Source organism: Ostrea edulis, chromosome 1 (assembly GCF_947568905.1).
Source record: "Ostrea edulis chromosome 1, xbOstEdul1.1, whole genome shotgun sequence".
Classification (NCBI taxonomy): domain Eukaryota; kingdom Metazoa; phylum Mollusca; class Bivalvia; order Ostreida; family Ostreidae; genus Ostrea; species Ostrea edulis.
In genome coordinates this window covers 16,794,108-16,812,809 of record NC_079164.1, presented here as the reverse complement: position 1 = coordinate 16,812,809, position 18,702 = coordinate 16,794,108, and the positions used below count along the sequence as shown (strand labels likewise).

General features: G+C 35.9%; 1 protein-coding gene across 1 annotated transcript; it reads right to left on the bottom strand.

Annotated features, from left to right (window-relative positions):
- Nucleotides 1-1,574: 1,574 nt before the first annotated feature.
- Nucleotides 1,575-11,437, bottom strand: LOC125662253 (ladderlectin-like). The gene is made up of 5 exons (XM_048894430.2): nt 11,019-11,437; nt 9,644-9,747; nt 6,455-6,551; nt 2,616-2,827; nt 1,575-2,513 (listed from the first exon to the last, which is right to left on the bottom strand). Exons 1-5 carry the CDS (start codon nt 11,365-11,367, stop codon nt 2,502-2,504), a joined length of 774 nt encoding a protein of 257 aa, XP_048750387.1. The 5' UTR covers nt 11,368-11,437; the 3' UTR covers nt 1,575-2,501.
- Between the last annotated feature and the right edge of the window lie 7,265 nt (nt 11,438-18,702).

Genomic DNA, 18,702 nt, shown 5'->3' with positions numbered 1-18,702 from the left:
AAAAGTTTGACTTGAAGAAGTAGATCTACAAATACTGGTTTAAATCGCTCGAAACATGAAAACTGGCGCCCACGAATGACTGAATATTGTTTAACGTCCATCTCGAGAATTTTTCACTCATATGGAGACGTCACTATTGTCGTTCATTATCGATAAAAGCATTCGATATGTGCTTGTCGGAAATGCCGTACGCCGTAGTGACCCGGGTTAGAGTAGGTCCTCAGTACCCCTTGCTTGTCCTAAAAGGCAACTAAATGGGGTGGTCCTTCGGACGAGATAAAAAGAAACGAGGCCTGTGTTATAACAGGTGTGGCCCGATAAGGATCCCTCCCTGCACAAAGGCCATACACGCCGGGCATATGGCTAAACTTTGCAGCCCTTCACCGGCAATCATGATGTCTCCATACGAATGAAAAACTCTCAAGTGGAACATTAAACAATATACAACAACTGAATACCGTAAAAGTCTTTGAATTTTACAAATACCACTCCCAATTTTTTTTATATTTGGAGTTGACCCCTTTAAATTGTAAAAGTCAGCCGTCGATTGTAAAAGTAAGCCTCTTCGTAAAACTCTACTAGGAATACAAAATAAAAGGTTGGGCACACACGAACCCCTGGATATACCAGAGGTGGAATCAGGTGTCTAGGAAGAGTAAGCATCCCCTGTCAACCGATCAAACCCATCATAAGCCGTATATCTTGATCAGGTAAACGGAGTAATCCGTAGTCAAAATCAGTGTATAAAGAACGGTCTACCAATGAGTATGAAACACGTCAGACAGCATTTGACGTAGACTGCCTCAATTTTGTCCCAATTTCAATCAAACTTGTTTCAACGTATCATTTGATAAAATGGGTACACAAATTTGTATTTATTCGAATGAAGAGCTACATACTTGAATGACTGTCCTCTGAAATGTTCAAGATATAATCACAGCAGTGGTTAATCAATGGAATGAGTGGTTAATCAATTAATGATTTTATTTTCTGCTACGGAAATGTATCTGACTATATTATATTTACCAGTTAGACGTTGATGAATTCAGTGGTGATCGGGTTGTTCTAATTTCACAATCATCACTCCGATAAAATGATCTTTGTCCTGTAGACGTTTCCAGGGAATGAAAAAGCAACGTCAAAATGAATCAGACCATTATTCCACAACTAGTGCGGAATGCGTAACGACACTCGTATGAAGGAATTGCTTACATTTCATCATATACTTGCATGTTTGTATATTTTGTCCAAAAAGGCAAACTTTTGTCTTTAAATATTCAATCCCAATCACTTTTAATTTATTTGAATACCTCTGACCTCAGTAATTTATACCCCACTATTTCACCACTTCCTTGAAGTTGATATACCTTAATTTATAACAGGAGGTAAGATCACGGGTATTTTGGGATTTGTCCTTAAAAACGGAGGTCCGGTGTCAGGGCAGGCGTTTTGCACGATAATTTTTTTTATCACTGTAACGGCCCTGAGTGGCATGCATAAATCTAAATTGGGTCACTTCACCTGCAACTGGCGACGTCTCTGTATGAGTGAACAATTCTCTAATGTACATGGAACAAAATAGTACATTCTTTATTACATGTATATTATTATGATGATGTTTTATACTCTCACATTGCATACATTAATTACAGTTCCTTACAACCACAACACACTTCACATCATATATAGTAATTACAGCATAATGCAATTTTAGCATACTTTCCCATCACATAAAGCAATTACAGTGCAGTCACATTAGTTATGTTGCAGAGTTTACTTGAAAAATAAGTAACATGTCAGAAAGGACAATACTTTCACATCACATGCAGTAATTACAATACAATTCTTCGGTAGATTTCAGCAATTTAACTCGACAACATTTTACAAAGATAAATATTGGCAATTTTGTCTCTCAAAAAGTAGTTGAAAGCTTGGCGATTTATTTTTTTGGCAGAATCTCACTTAACATGTGTATTATTTCAATGGCTCTTTTTCATTTGACGAGTTTTCCTCATGGGGCCAAAAGGCCAACAATTTCAGTGGTTCTTTGGAATCTACAACTAAAGAGATTCCTTCAAATTCCTGAAGATCACACGACTTTTTATACTAATAATTTCCAATCTTAAACCGAATAGTCATATTTTAGTCCTGCTCTGAAAAAAATCTTTAAATTGATCCAGATCACAAATTGTAATCGGTTTTATTCAGAAAACGATGTTTTTTAAAAAAAAATTCCAATATTCCCCGAATGCTCCCGTCTCATCCAGTCTTTTTGTGGCCTCTGATCCGAGATGTTGTGAATGCAGTACATGTGTTCTTTAGATGACGAATTAAAAAGTATTCTGATGTCGAACATCTGGTGGCTTTTGTTGTCTCATCATGGTTATAATATCAAAAATGAAAGTATGTAGACGAACGCAGCAGATAACACAGCAAACAAAATTCGACTGTATAAGCCGCTCCATAAGAACACTTTCCGCCCACCAGTTGACGGTTGTCTTTTAAACTTCCTTCTACAAATAGAAAAAACATAATTTCAAACAATATACAACACGGGATACATTGGATCTATTTTCGAATTTCATGTTCCCCAGATGGGTTTTCAATACCATTACCTGTTTCTCACAGATGAATTTGTAGGCTATTGTACAGGAGGCATCATTCCAGTGATACCCTGACCCGGGGTTAATGTGAACACAATCCTCGCCACCTCTGTCATTGTTTGGTTCCCCCTCCACCCAGTCTGTGAATGCAAACGTCACTTGTGACGTCATCCAGTACCACTGTCCCTCAATGACGGCGTCTGATCCTCCTATCCACGTAGACTCTGTCAAAATTCACCGCTCTAAACTTCAAATTAAAGTGATCAAGAGATGTGTTTATGTAATATTCGTATAATACTCCTTCCTTCAAGAGTTAACCTAACATTGGGTCAAATGCTGTCTGACGTGTTTCATATCAATTTTTAGGCCTTTCTTGACTCACTGATTTTGACTACGGATAACTCCATTTACCTGATCAGGATATAGGGCTCACGGCGGGTGTGACCGGTCGACAGGGGATATTTACTCCTCCTAGGCACCTGACCCCACCTCTGGTGTGTCCAGGGGTCCGTGTTTGCCCAACTATCTATTTTGTATTGCTTATAGGAGTTATGAGATTGATCACTGTTCGTTATCTTCACCTTTCATGAAAGTGATAACGAACAACCCATAACATATAACTACGATGAATGCATATGTGACTGCACTTCACAGACTATACACTGTGACCTTTCATAACAACCAAACATAATACTTTTATTTATGCATAAATTTGAATTATACTGCTTTTGGATCGTACATTATCCCTGATTTGCATATCGACTCCTCAATTTAGTGTTTATGAAGTTTTGTGGATCCGGATCAGAAAGGTATCGGCAAAAGTTCACACTTTTTGATCACTCGGAGATCTCGTTAACAACAATGCAAGCCAAAATTTGGAAAAATTATATTGTATTAATTATGATCAGCAGAATAGAGAGGACCTACAGTAAAGATTTTATTGTACATGTATATATGAAAAAGAGACTTAATATTACAAAAATCAAATATGGAAGAAGTATTTTTGAAGTGAGGGAAAACCTACATGTAGGTAAATGTGTGGATGTTATTACATCTATTTGTGAAAAATACTTGTTTTTTGGTGTAAGTTATCCAAAAAGATTGTTAATTCATATTCAGATATATTGTTTGGAATAATGTACATATCTCAACTGATTCGATATGCAAGAATATGTTCTACGTATGAGAAGTTTTTATAATGAGGCAGATTACTGACAAATACGTTGACGTTACAGAGGTTCCGGAACAATAGTATCGTTTAAAGTTAGCACTTTGCAAATTTTGTGGTCGTTAAAACTAACTGATTAACCAAAAATAGGTCAACTGCTGTCTAACGTGTTTCATACCAATTAATAGGCCGTTCTTTACACACTGAGTTTGACCGGTCGACATGGGATACTTATTCTTCAAAGAAACCTGATCCCACCTCTGGTATGTATAGGGAGTGTGTTTTCCCTACTCTTGATTTTGTATTCTTTATGGGAATTATTAGATTGATCACTGTTTGTTGTCTTAACCTTTTCATGTTCTAGTATGCAAGTGCAAGATGACATGTTTATTATGTTAAAATTTATTTACATTTAATACCTATGACACTGTTTTAACTGCGTCTGATTTACAACACTCACTTGATATCTTTACCAAAACATTGCAATTCATGGAAATTTACTGTGAACATAGCCTAAACAAAGGTACTTATTTTTTCAAAACGTCCTGTGACAAAACGTAATCTTTTGTTCTATAGTATCACTATTGAAAATGTAAAAGAGTTTCGTTCTTTGGGCATATTCTTATCAAGAGGTGGAGATTTTAATAATGCAAAGAGAACAAGCATCGAAAGTTCTTTATGGTTCGTTATTTTAATTTACCAATTACTAATTAATTGTCAGATACATTTGTTTGATAAAATTGACCGGCTGTCCGCCAAATTTTACTTTATTCTTGTATAATTAGGGATTATGAGAATTTGAATATTATTGAAAAGGTAGTAAGGCCTATAATTTGTTAAATTTACCCTCCATATTAAATCAAGTGCCCCAAAGCATATGATGTTTGGAGCAAGTGACATGTATTGTTAAGCCGTTCTTGGCACACTGATTTTGACTGCGGTTAACTCCGTTTACCTGATCAGAATATAGGGCTCACGGCGGGTGTGACCGGTCGACAGGGGATGCTTACTCCTCCGTGTTTGTCCAACTATCTATCTTGTATTGCTTGTGGGAGTTATGACATTGATCACTGTTCGTTATCTTCACCTTTCATGTATCCATTATCAAAAAGTTAAAATATATGTAAGAATGGTTATGTGTTCAGAAAAAGAGTAACAGCAAGGTGAAGATAACGAACAGTGATCAATCTCATAACTCCTACAAGCAATACAACATAGATAGTTGGGCAAACACGGACCCCTGGACACACCAGAGGTGGGATAAGGAGGTGCCTAGGAGGAGTAAGCATCCCCTGTTGACCGGTCACACCCGCCGTGAGCCCCATATCCTGATCAGGTAAACGGAGTTATCCTCAGTCAAATCAGTGTGCCAAGAACGGCTTAACAATCGGTATGATACACGTCAGACAGCATTTGACCCAATGCGAGGTTGTATTGACGAACTAGATCGTTATATCGACCATAGAATTTGCGAAATGCTTACTTCAATCGAGACTGTTGAAATCCCTGTACCATCAGCTTGTTTGTCAGTAGCTTACCTCGATTTAAAAACTGACTATACCCAGAACAGGCTCTTGCATATCGAATCAGTTGAGATATATAAACACCATATGAAGGTGATAATGGAATATTGCTACATAAATGTGGGAAGTTGACGATGGAGAAGCTGAAATCATCCCGTTTGTTATACATTTGAGTTGTCAGTTTGCCGTTAATGTCTACTTTCAATAAAATATCTAAATATGAAGCAGAAGTGGACGACTCTGTGGTGTAATGTAATATATTGTTATTTTACAGGTATTGTATGGATGGGTCATTTATACACTGATAGATAAAGTATATAAAAGATATGCTTAATTTTTGTGAATTGTCGCACATATTGATAAATCAAACATTTCATAGCCTTAACTGGCTAGAGTCCTTTGTTATAGAATGGAGTCCCTGTAGTGATATCAATAACTCACCTAAATTAATGAATTGCAGATTTAAAAAAAAGATTTTGGTTTCGAAAATTATCTTTTCAGTTTGCCTAGAGATTTAAGGAGCTCGTTTACTAAATTTCGAACTTGTAACCATTGTATTTCTGTAGAAACTAGAATAATATTGAAAGATGTTTAAGGACATGTACAATGTGGGATTGCAGAAGTATAATCCATGATTAATTTCACTATGTCATGAAATGTACACATTTTTCAAACGATAGAAACATATGTTTGAAAAAAAAAAAATTAAAAAAAACATTATCAATTTTGATGACCTATTGAATGCAAACAATGTGATAGTTTTGAAATCAATGACAAAATCTATAAAGACAAAATTTAGTGCTACCTGCTCTTTCTGAACTAATGTACCTACAACTACAATATTTATTTTTCAATATATAAAAGGTGAGGATAACGAACAGTGGTCAATCTCATAACTTCTATAAGGAATACAAAATAGAGAGTTGGGCAAACACGGACCCCTGAATATACCAGAGGTGGGATTATGTACATGGGATGCTTACCCCTCCTAGGCACCTGATCCCACCTCTGATGTGTCCAGTGGTCCGTGTTTGTGCAACTTTCTATTTTGTATTGCTTATAGGAGTTATGAGATTGATTATTGTTTGTTATCTTCACCTTTCATATATTCATGCATATATTTGTTTAAACCTTGTATACCAGTGACCTGGTATTATCACCTGACATTCTGAGGTCTTTTATATGTTGAACGATGAAGTTTCTCTCCTGTTCGGTCTCAAGTTCCGCTAATTTTGAATTCAGACTGTGACAGTGATGCTGCAAATAAAACAATATACATATATATGAATATAATTATATATACATACATTTAGATCTTACTTACACAGTTTAAGTTAATTAAAGTGGTTAATTCCTAAATTTTCAATTGCAAAGTTCGGCTACCTTCCCGTCTTCTTTTTACTAAATTTCTATAACCGAAGATTGCCAAAACAGATAAACAAAGGGAACTGGGTACAGGTATATCTGTTATCTTTTGGAATTTCACAGTACTTGTACACTCGCTAGCTGTAGTATATCTAAAGAATCACAGTCTAAGTTCGGTATGTGAGGTAATTAACTACAACGAAAAACGTGATGTTTTGCAAGACGGCAAAGTCGTTACGCATAACTTATCACGTTTTCCATGAATCAGATATGCACATTATCACGATTTCCATTGAAGTTAATCACTTCACATAGTGATGCCCAGCAAACTTTGTGTCCTTAATAGAAATTGAAATACACATGACGTCCATGTTAATTTCCATACTGCCCCCACACTGACGTCATTCATTGGCATGGAAAAAGAGAAATTTACATCCAGTTGAGTATATGGGGAAATTGACACACAGAAACTTCAAATGTTATCACAGAGAAAATAGTTGAGAATCACAGGCACTCGACGTTTTAAATATTGTCTTCCTGTAAACAAAATATTCACAAGGTATATTATGCCGCCATCTTGGTTTTCTTTTTTTCACAAGCTGTATCGCTTGCAATTTTCGGCGAAAAGTTCGAGATTATATGATAATTAGACCCCTATCGTCTAGAAGCAACTCTGTGAAGATCGTAACTCCCGCATCGTGATGGTGAACTGGAAATAAAGTCCATTTATCGGCTATAATCAACCGTCAAACATCGTCTACTGCTTCTCAAATGCGACAAATCGGCAAAGAGGGGACAGAAGTGGACATAAATTTGGGATAGTCATTTTCTAATTGGTCGATAAAATTGAAAATAGTAATAATCAGCTGTAAATATGTTAGCGAGGTAGTGGATCTTGAACACTATAATATCTATTGGTATATATTATATTTTTTTTTCAACGTTAAACATGATAACTTCACTTATTCGTACATTCGTTGTATTAATTACTTGAAAGTAAATGTCATACGTAATATTTAAGAAAAGTTCACATTAACTGAATATTAACACCCGCACACGCGTACACGTGGGCATACTCTCACACGTTCACAGTGACATTTATACAGTCAAATGTCTGTAAATTTTCAGTGTTGTCACAATGACAAAACTTAGTGGGCTGGAGTCGAAGCAAAAAAAGAGAGGAGGGGCTCTTGAGCATTTCCAATGTTGTTTCGGCATTGCGATAGATTTACTAACCTTCCCGTGCCAGCCTGTCCCAAAACCACTGGAATTTTATTGTTTGCAGGGCTATACACTAACCTGCATTCACTGTCACCCCTTTTTTCACATAAACAACAGAGTACATCAGCAAAGGAATTCCTATTTGCATAATTATGTCAACTTCTGTCCTCCCTTTGCCGATTTCTCGCATTTGAGAAGTAGTTGATGATGTTTGACGGTTGATTGAACTTTATGTTCAGTTCACCGTGACGATTTGAAAGGTAAGACATTGACAGAGTTGCTTCTAGACGGTAGGGGTCTAATTATCATATTATATTGAACTTTTCGTCGAAAATTCCAAGCGATGCACTGGTAAAAAAGAAAACAAAGATTGCGGCATGATATATACCTTGTGAATATTTTGTTTATAGGAGGACAATATTTTATCATATATATTTTAAACGTCGAATGCCTGTGTTTGGGAATGTATAAATTTAAGAAATAAATTTCATTTTTGAAAATGCATGAGGTATGAACTGAGACGCTTCACATCGTCATACTTCATGAAGAGCGTTAATGCGCGAGACCGAGTCACGCGAGGAGCTCCGAGTAACTTTGGCTCACTCGACAAGAAAAATCAATGCGTTGCCCACAATTTGCACATTGTGTGGCTCACTCTCGAAATAGTGTAATTAGATATGACATTTAACTGAACAAAGATTTCACTGGCAATTTCTTTTGAAAATCCCATCGCCATCTTTTGTTTACATATGATATCACGTGTAAGATCGAGACAGCTATTTCTCGAATAAAACATTTTATTACACTAAAACTACATGTACTTAAATTAAACAGACCATTTTAAGATATTTGATATTAAAAAGAACAAAAATGACAGCAAAAAGTTTTAGTTTTGTCACATTTGTCCCGCCTAGTCGGTAATACACCAATGCACATTTTCATCACATGTGAGCATCGTTGTATTCTGGAGCCTACATCCGCGGTTTTTTCTCGATTTGATGGAAAAGGCCGAACGATGTTCCGATTGATCATCATAGTAAAGTTTCAATCAAAATGCTCTCATCAGACTATATAAATGAAAGTTTATTGAAAACTCACTGAGCTAAATAAGATCGTATGTAAACCATATCTTTTACATGCGATTATTTAAATCATCATTACAATACCAATGACATTCAATGAATATGTTACGCTCCAAACTTCACGTTTTATTGTAACTTTGCTTATCATGGATTTAGATATGAAAATGAAAGTACAATCCTTGTCTTTCTTAAATTACCTAAAAAATGAATGAGCAAGATGAATCACTTGGCTATTCCTCGTGAGCTTTTTCCTTTCTATCATTATGTCTTTCAGAAAGGTACATGTAATCTGAAAATTTATGCCACTTGAAATCTTGGGAGACGACCATCAAGTACTTTTAGGTAATAAATCCTCTTGTATATTTTGAAAACAATTTTTCTACCTTTACTTCAAAAATATTCTGATCTCTATATTCTTGATTAGAGTTGTTTTCAGATGGGCCCCTAACGTAAAATCCCACTTCCGGGTTTGCATAGTTTAATATCTGAGATATTATAACATTAGAATGACTATGTAAAATAAGGGAAATGTTAATATATCTATTTTTATTTGCAACAATACTTTTGGTATTCTGTTTTTTTGGCAAAACACGAAATGAATATATCTTGGTTTTACGAAATGTGTCCCCTTCAAATGTACCAGCCCACCCCTCCCTCAGAATCAGATGATTGTCCCTTTACCATTGCTGACGGCATAGTGGCGACTGTGTGGATAACTATGTAACAGGAAGGACCAAAAGCGACCCAACCGTCTGGACACGATGTGTTTCCTGTGGTTGCTGAAACTGTCAAAAGAAGGAGATGTTTGTAAAACACATATGCCCCCATGGTGCAAAATTGAAAAGGGTTATACACATACATCATTTAATTGAGAGTAGTATCATCAATTCAAAATATTGAGCAGACAATATCTTCCTATGTCAAGAGTGGATTTACCATGTGACCTAAAATCGGTAGGGGTCGTCTACTCTTTATGATGTACCAGCGTACCAACTTTAGTGTCAATCAAGCAAAGAATTCTTAAAATATAGGAGACAATATATTACTATGTCCAGTTCAACTATTGACCTTTGACCTCAAAATCAATAAGGGTCGTCTTCTCCTAAAAATGTACCAGTGTACTAAGTTTGATGTCTGTCAAGCAAAAGGGTTATCAAGATATTGAGTGGACAGTATATTACTATGCCCAGTTTGACCCTTGACCTTTGACCATGTGATCTTAAAATCAATAGGGGTCATCTTCTCCTAATGACGTACCAGTGCACCAAGTTTGATGTCTGTCAAGCAAAGGGTTCTCTAGACATTGAGTGGCCAGTATATTCCTATGTCTAGTTTGACCCTTGATCTTTGACCATGTGACCTCAAAATCGATAGGAGTCATCTTCTCCTGAAGATATACCATTGTACTAAGTTTGATGTCTGTCAAGCAAAGAGTTTTCAAGATATTGAGCGGACATTATATTACTATGTCCAGTTTGACCCATGACCTTTGACCATGTGACCTCAAAATCAATAGGGGTCATCTTGTTTTAAAGATGTACTGGTGTACCAAGTTTGATGTCTGTCAAGCACAGGGTTCTCTAGAAATTGAATGGTCAGTTTATTCCTATGCCCAGTTTGACCCTTGACCTTTGACCATATGACCTGAAAATCAATAGGGGTCATCTACTCCTTAGGATGTACCAGTGTGATGTCTGTCAAGCAAAGGGTTCTCAATATATTGAGCGAACATTATATTCCTATATCCAGAGTGGATTGACCTTTGACCTATGACCTGAAAAACAATAGGGGTCCTCTTCTACTCATAACCAACATACATATGAAATATCATTATCATCAAGAGAATGGTTCTCAAGATATTGAGCGGACAACATGTGGTCTACCGACCAACAGGTTCAAAGCAATATGCTTCTTTGAAGGGGGCATAAATATAAACAAATTTCAACACTTTTTTCAAATGGCAAACTGTACCCAGATGGTTTCCTCAATGAGGGAACCAATAGCAAAAACCGAGCTGCTGAATTTTAACCAAGAAATTCAAAAAATGCCCTCTCACCGTCAATTTTCCCCCCTTTTCGTGGTACTTTAGTTTTATATGCTTCTTCCAAGTGGTATATCACATTCTCGTAAGAATTTTCCAGCCTCTGAACTCGATGAACCTGTTCATCATGCAAACGTTTGATGTAATCATCATAGAAAAACTTCAGTCTTTCATACTTGGTATCACATTCAGACCTCACGACCTGAAGAGTATCCTTGTTTGTTTTTTCGGTCTGTGCAAGAATTTTCTGCATCTTCTCATTCACTCCTTGCAAGCGTCTATCGTACCAGTATGGGACGATCACAATAGCTACCCCTACCACAAGCATCAGCACCTCCCGGCCCAAACTCTGATCCGCTGGCATTTTTTTGCCCCTTGACGACAAACACCGAGCAATTATTATTTGCTGCTTTCGATTTTGCAGGAAATTCCCCAATGTATATATTTATGACGATGACGAAATTGACTTTTAAAGAATGTGTTGAAAAGACAATTTGGAACAGAGCCATAGTGTATTTTGTGAACATATACACGCACTATGCTTTTGAGTGTCGTTATAGTTGTAACCTCATCAAGTATGGCATAGAAATTATAAATGTTGAATGAGAATTTAATTACAGAGAACGCGAACGACAGAAAGTTATTTAACATGCGCACTGTTGATAATCTATATTAATGAATGCACTTTAACGAGATTAAATATTCTTCACACAAATTAACCATACACTGAAAAAGAGTGTCAGTCTGAGCAAGATTTCGATTGGTGTGAATTATAGTCACTATAAATCATGTATGTTACAGAACAATCAGCCCGTCCTGGTTACTATTTCTGTTTGATTTCATTTTCAAGATTATTTACTCAATAGTCGAGATCACACCATAGACCCTAGATGTGTTGAATGTATTACAGAAGCTCACTCAGTCCATCGTAAAGTATCGGGCCTTTCCTGCATGTGCAATATATCCAGGCATTACGGGAAAGGCCCGATAAAATGTGATTGCGCTTAATAATGGTGTTGGATTTAAATATGTAGTGAATGTTTTTTGGGTATCCTTACATCGTGCGCGCCGTAGGTGTGAGCTTCCTATTCTGTATGTAATTTCGTGTGGTTTTTCAATGTTCAAGAAGTTTCCAAACATATGTTGGTGAACCTTTCTCGAGTACCAAGATATTTGGTGCCCGAGCGAAGGAGGAACCGAATTGAGGGGCGAGAGAAAAGATTAACACACATAGTATGTGTTTCACGCGAGTAATTAACTCCCTATGGAATTAATGATTTAGGTGTGCAAGATATCTTCAAAGTTTGTTCTAAAACTACATGAAAGGTGAAGATAACGAAAAGTGATAAATCTCATAACTCCTATAAGCAATACTAAATAGAGAGTTGGGCAAACACAGACTCCTGGACACACCAAGGGTGGGATCAGGTGCCTAGGAGGAGTAAGCATCTCCTGTCTACTGGTCACACCCGACGTGAGCCATATATCCTGATCAGGTAAACGGAGTCACCCGTAGTCAAAATCAGTGTGCGAAGAACGGCCTAACAATTGGTATGAAACACGTCAGACAGCACTTGACCCAATGATAGGTTGTATTGACGAACCATAGAAATTGCAAAATGCTGACTTCAATCGAGACTGTTGAAACCCCTGTACCATCAACTTGTTTGTCAGTAGCTTGCCTTGATTTAAAAACTGACCATACGCAGAACAAGCTCTTGCGTATCGAATCAGTTGAGAAATATAAACACCATACGCATGTGATAATGGAATATTGCTACATAAATATCGGAAGTTGACGATAGAGAAGCTGAAATCATCCCGTTTGTCATACAGTTGAGTTGTCAGTTTGTCGTTAATGTCTACTTTCAATATGATATCTAAATATGAAGTAGAAGTGGACGACTCTGTGGTGTCTTTTATGAAATAAATTTAAAAGAGACAAGGACAGTTTTATATCGCTCTATCAGCATGTTGCCGTCGGACCATCGGATGATTCTTCAGGCGCATATCAATACATAATTCTAAACTGTCCGACTTTGAAAATCAATGGACAAACTGGAAAAACATTTTTGAGCCACAAATGTAAAATTTAATTATTCTATATAAATATATACAAGTATATATATTTTGTACACGGCATATTACTTTTTTAGACTTGAAATATGAAGACTTACTATCAAGAGCTTTATACACTATACCTAAAATCTCTCTAAGTTACAAGTACTGAAATTTTATGCATGTAGAACTATTTGTGTGTGAATATGTTTGAATGGGAGGTGAATGTGAAATGTGAATGTGAAAAGTAAAATTATACTAAGTTGTTCAATATATGCATATATGTTTCAATGGAAAATGCAAATTGAAAAAATAATTAGTTTTCTTCTACACATTCAAAATATCTTCATTCATGTTTCAAGACTGTGTATCATGGCCTTTCAGAAGAATTTTAGTCAAGAACTTACTAATAGTAGTATTTTGGACATTAGTGAGGGTTTGTGTTTGGGCATGATAGAGAAGACTTCAATGCATTTTCTAATTATTACTGGTATAACAGAGATTATTTGGGTGACCCGAGAGACCGACAGAAACATGCTGATACAGCGATATAAAACTGTCCGTGTCTCTTAAATGTTATTTCAAATGTTAGATTTCTGGATGTGTCGCTTTATGAACGACACTCGAAAACAAGGTAGTGGGTACTCATTTTATGCTATTTTCATTAACAAAGACCGAGAGAGAGAATAAATATCCTAAATATAATCTGAGTAAGGATTCATATCTCTGATATCCTGTTTCTGTTGGTCACCCAAACAATTACTAATATTTGTGGTTCTTTTATATTCAATATTAATTAGATAAGTGGAACACCGAGTTTAGAGAGTATGACACCCTGTCCTTTATTACTACCAGTCATTGATAATTATTGGTTAATAATTATAGACACAATATCATGGTTACCCGACTACGAAACTTGGATTTTGTACCAAGTGATTTAGTATAGGTAAAACTTTTTTGTTCTTAGTTTAATATATCATTAGTAAATAAAATTACAAATAAATATTTGAGAATTTTTAAAAGTAGGATGGTGTCCTAGGATGATTTAGTACCATAATGTAGTATGGGTGACTTAGCTAAGATATACAGTTATACTTGTCCAAACATTCTTCTTCTGCACAGAGGATCCTTAACACCCGATTACCGTAGATGAAATTCATCGCGAAAAGCGGGGAGTGTTAATGACTTGTGCGTCAGAATAATTCGAAATGCCAGCGAAAATCAATAAAGCAATTGAAATATTTAATTCCAATTCTCCAATTTATTTACAATAGAATATACACCTGTATGATGGAAAAATGTTATCTTACAGTAAGCAAAGTCCATAAATTCACATACAAGAATAAGCCTATTTATAGCGCCGTCGAAGTATGAATTACATAGATCAGTGATGGCTCGTCCCCAGTGATGTAATATCCAATTAATTCTGCAGAGTGCCCTTTTAACCACAAAATCTACCGTCTATTTATACTAAAACATAAAACTAAAACATAATTTTAGCAAGTAAAGTTCTAGAAAATGTAAACAAAACAAGCTACTACTGAACATACCCATAGTCTAAAAATCACCCTTATAAAAATAACTCTCGTTTAAATTCTTATTAACATCATCACAATCTACAACACTAGTATTTGTAAACTTAAAGATGTACGTTCCTGTAGTCGCAAAACAACTTGTTCAAGTCGTAATGTGTTTATAAGACATTTGTTTTAACATCATAGATAAATTACTCGATTTTAATCCAATATAATGCGCTGCATGCAAGGTGAAGATAACGAACAGTGATCAATCTCATAACTCCTACAAGCAATACAAAATAGATAGTTGGGCAAACACGGACCCCTGGATATACCAGAGGTGGGATCAGGTGCCTAGAAGGAGTAGGCACCACCTGTCGACCGGTCATACCAGCCATGAGTCCTATAGCTTGACCAGGTAATCGGAGCAATCCGTAGTCAAAATCAATGTGCCAAGAAAGGTCTAACAATCGGTATGAAACACGTCAGACAGCATTTGACCCATTGATAGGTTGTATTGGCAAACTATAGATCGTTATAACGACCACAGAATTTGCGACTTTGAACGGGATTGTTGAAACCCTTATAACATCAACTTGTTTAGGGATAAAGATTTTAGTACAATTTTCCTTTTTCATAGTGATTTGTATTTGCAATAAATCTTATTTCTTTTTCATTACAGTCGAATTACAGACTTCTGAGACTAATAACAGGAACTCTAGAGATTCGGTATTAAGTGATAAGTAGACTCCTGACACTAATAGCAGGAACTCTAGAGATTCGGTATTAAGTGATAAGTAGACTCCTGACACTAATAGCAGGAACTCTAGAGATTCGGTATTAAGTGATAAGTAGACTCCTGACACTAATAGCAGGAACTCTAGAGATTCGGTATTAAGTGATGAGTTACAGGGTCTTATACTTTGAAGAAGGGTTTAGTACTACTATGTAATTTTTTTCTGATTCACATAAAATTTCATCCATAAACTGCACTTGCAGCTCTTTATCTCGATAATTTCAATATGCACCTCCGTATTCTTACCATAGATTCTAGGGGATAAAACTGTTGATATCGTGCGTTTTAAACAGAACGGGTTGACGGTTGGATAGGGGCCTATTTGTATGGCAAGACAAAAAGATATATGTTTAAATTTATTAACAAATTGAGTGTAAAAGGGTCACAACCGATACAAAAAGAGATATGACAAATGTTGACGATTTGGTTGTTAAATTAGCCTTTATCACTTTATGCATGTATTAAAGTACATTATGAAGATTTAATTATGCTATTTATAACAGTCAGCTAAATGTAGAATTTCAGTGCAAAAAGGTAAATTTCATCTGGCTCATTAAGATAAGTTTGTGTAAAATTAATTAAGAGTTAAGGGAAATCAATTCATATATCCAACTTTACATGTAACTACCCCTTTTTGTAGGCAACGAACAGATCACTGAATAAAGACACGATAGGCACTGCTTTTCCATATGGGTGCAATGATAACTAAATGTAAAAAAAAAAAAAAAAAAAAAAAAAAAAAAAAAAAAAAAAGTGAGAAATCTTACAAGTAAACATGAGAATAATGGGACTTTTCACACAAACCAAATATACACAATATACACAAACCAAATGTACACAATATACACAAACCAAATGTACACAATATACACAGACCAAATGTACACAATATACACAAACCAAATGTACACAATATACACAAACCAAATGTACACAATATACACAAACCAAATGTACACAATATACACAAACCAAATATACACAATATACACAAACCAAATGTACACAATATACACAAACCAAATGTACACAATATCTCATTCAATTCACCTTTACCAACATCAACAATCAGGTCTACATCGTGCTCTCGTGGGGATCCGGGTTAGAATAGATCCTCATTACCCCTTGCTTGTCGTAAGAGGCGACTAAATGGGATGGTCCTTCGGATGAGACCGCAAAAACCGAGGTCCCGTGTCACAGTAGGTATGGCACGATAAAGATACATCCCTGCTCAAATGCCGTAAGCGCAGAGTATAGGCCATAATTTTGCAGCCCTTCACCGGAAATGGTGACGTCTCCATATGAGTGAAAAAATCTCGAGAGGGACGTTAAACAATATACATACAATCAATCTACATCTTGTAATACAAAATGTTACTCTGTTCCTTTCAAAGTTTTGAATAAGTTATATGAAGCCAAAGCAAGTCCATGTTTGGATTTTCCAACACTAGAATTTACAGACTGAATTCTGTGAATATAGATATTGCTCATCATAGGCTCTTTACACTTTCCGAATCATGCCGTCAGTTCCATAAACTCAAATATACTAACAAAGTAATACGGGATGTCAACATCAGCAAAATTCTTAGTCATAAAAAAGTTCAGTAATATATTCCATCATGTTTCAACTTCAATGTAGCTCTAACTTTATGTGATGTCATAGGTTTTTGCAATTTGTTTTATTAATTCAACTTTGTGCATGATAGAATATATCTTTTGTAGGAATTTTATTCTCTAGGAACAAAAGTGATAAACTATTTTAAACTGAAAAATTTATATTTTCTCTAAATAATTATCTATACAAGGGTTGTTCGATATGTAGTATGTATTGTACGATATCTCAAAAGGATTCGACTCAAATAGTGAAATGAACATTACATCCCTTCAAAGTATTCTCCACGGTTTGAAATACATAATTTCAATTTCTGAATCCATTTCTGAAATCCGTCACGGTACGCTGATTTAGGTAGACCTCTGAGGCACTGACTGATGGCTGAGCCAAGGGCTTGTCGGCACTTGTAACGACGACCAGATAAGAACTTTTTAAGTTTTGGAAAAAAGGAAAAATTCGCATGGGGCTAGATCTGGAGAGTATGATGGGTGTGGCAAGACGGTAACCTTCTCCGACTTAAAGAATTGCTTCACAAGCTCAGATGTTTGTGATGGAGCATTATCATGAAGTAGACGAACATACCTAAATCCTGACACAGGGCGTCGTTTATGGTAATATTTATTGAGATTCTTTAGTATAACATCTCAGTAATACTAACCTGTAACACTTTTGCCCTTCGGCACCGGAATTTGTACGGTTATACCATCACATGAGAAGAATATGCAATAAAGAACCTTCTTTGTGTTTTTGGTTCGTTTGGCAACTACAGGCCTTCTACCGTGTTTATTTAGCCATATTTTGTTTCCAATTTTTCTTACTGGTTCGAAATAGTGAACACATGTTTCGTCAACAGTAACAATGTTTGCAAATTGTATTTAATTGAATTTGGGAAATATTTTGAGTAATTGCTTAGCGGTTTGTACTCGTACCCGTTTTTGGTCATCTGTCAATATATGCGGTATCCAGGCCATCTGGCAGAAATCTTTCGTATTTTCAAAATACGCTTCAAAATGAAATGCGCCCGCGATAGTGATATGCCAACAGTTTCGGTAATATCACGAATCGTGTACATCTGCCATCACTTTCAATTATTTCCCTGACTTTTGCGACATTTGTCTTGCCTGTTACAGTCACAGGTCGGCCAGATTTTGATGAATCTTTGACGGACTCTATGCCAGTCAGAAATTTCTTTCTCCACCTACGAACTGTCTCATAAGATACCTTATCAGACCCATGAACTTCCCCCAATTCAGTAAAAATCTGCATTACCGAATAACCGAGTTTTGTGCGAACTTTTATATAAGCTCTAATTACTTCAACATTCTCATCCCGTTTCCCAACCATTTTTACAACAGTGGTAAATGACTGGCTCTATTGAAATGACTATAAGTTTAAAACTATGCATGTGGAGATGAAGGCTTGTGTTTATACCTTTGGAAAGGTATTGAATAGAGCTATTCAAGAGTATCATCATCCACGAAATCGTGCAAAGTGTTATCGCGCTGTGGTACAATACACGTTACATATCGAACAGTCTTCGTATGTCTATTATACAACGATTTCCCTAATATCCACGATTGATTTATATAAGCTGTAATGCAGAATTTTTTGAAACTGTGAGAATTAAAATTTTGTCATTTTAACCAGTTTTTATGATTTTTTCATTTTAATATATACATTATCTTGTTTAACAAAATCGTGTAATTTTCTTATGCT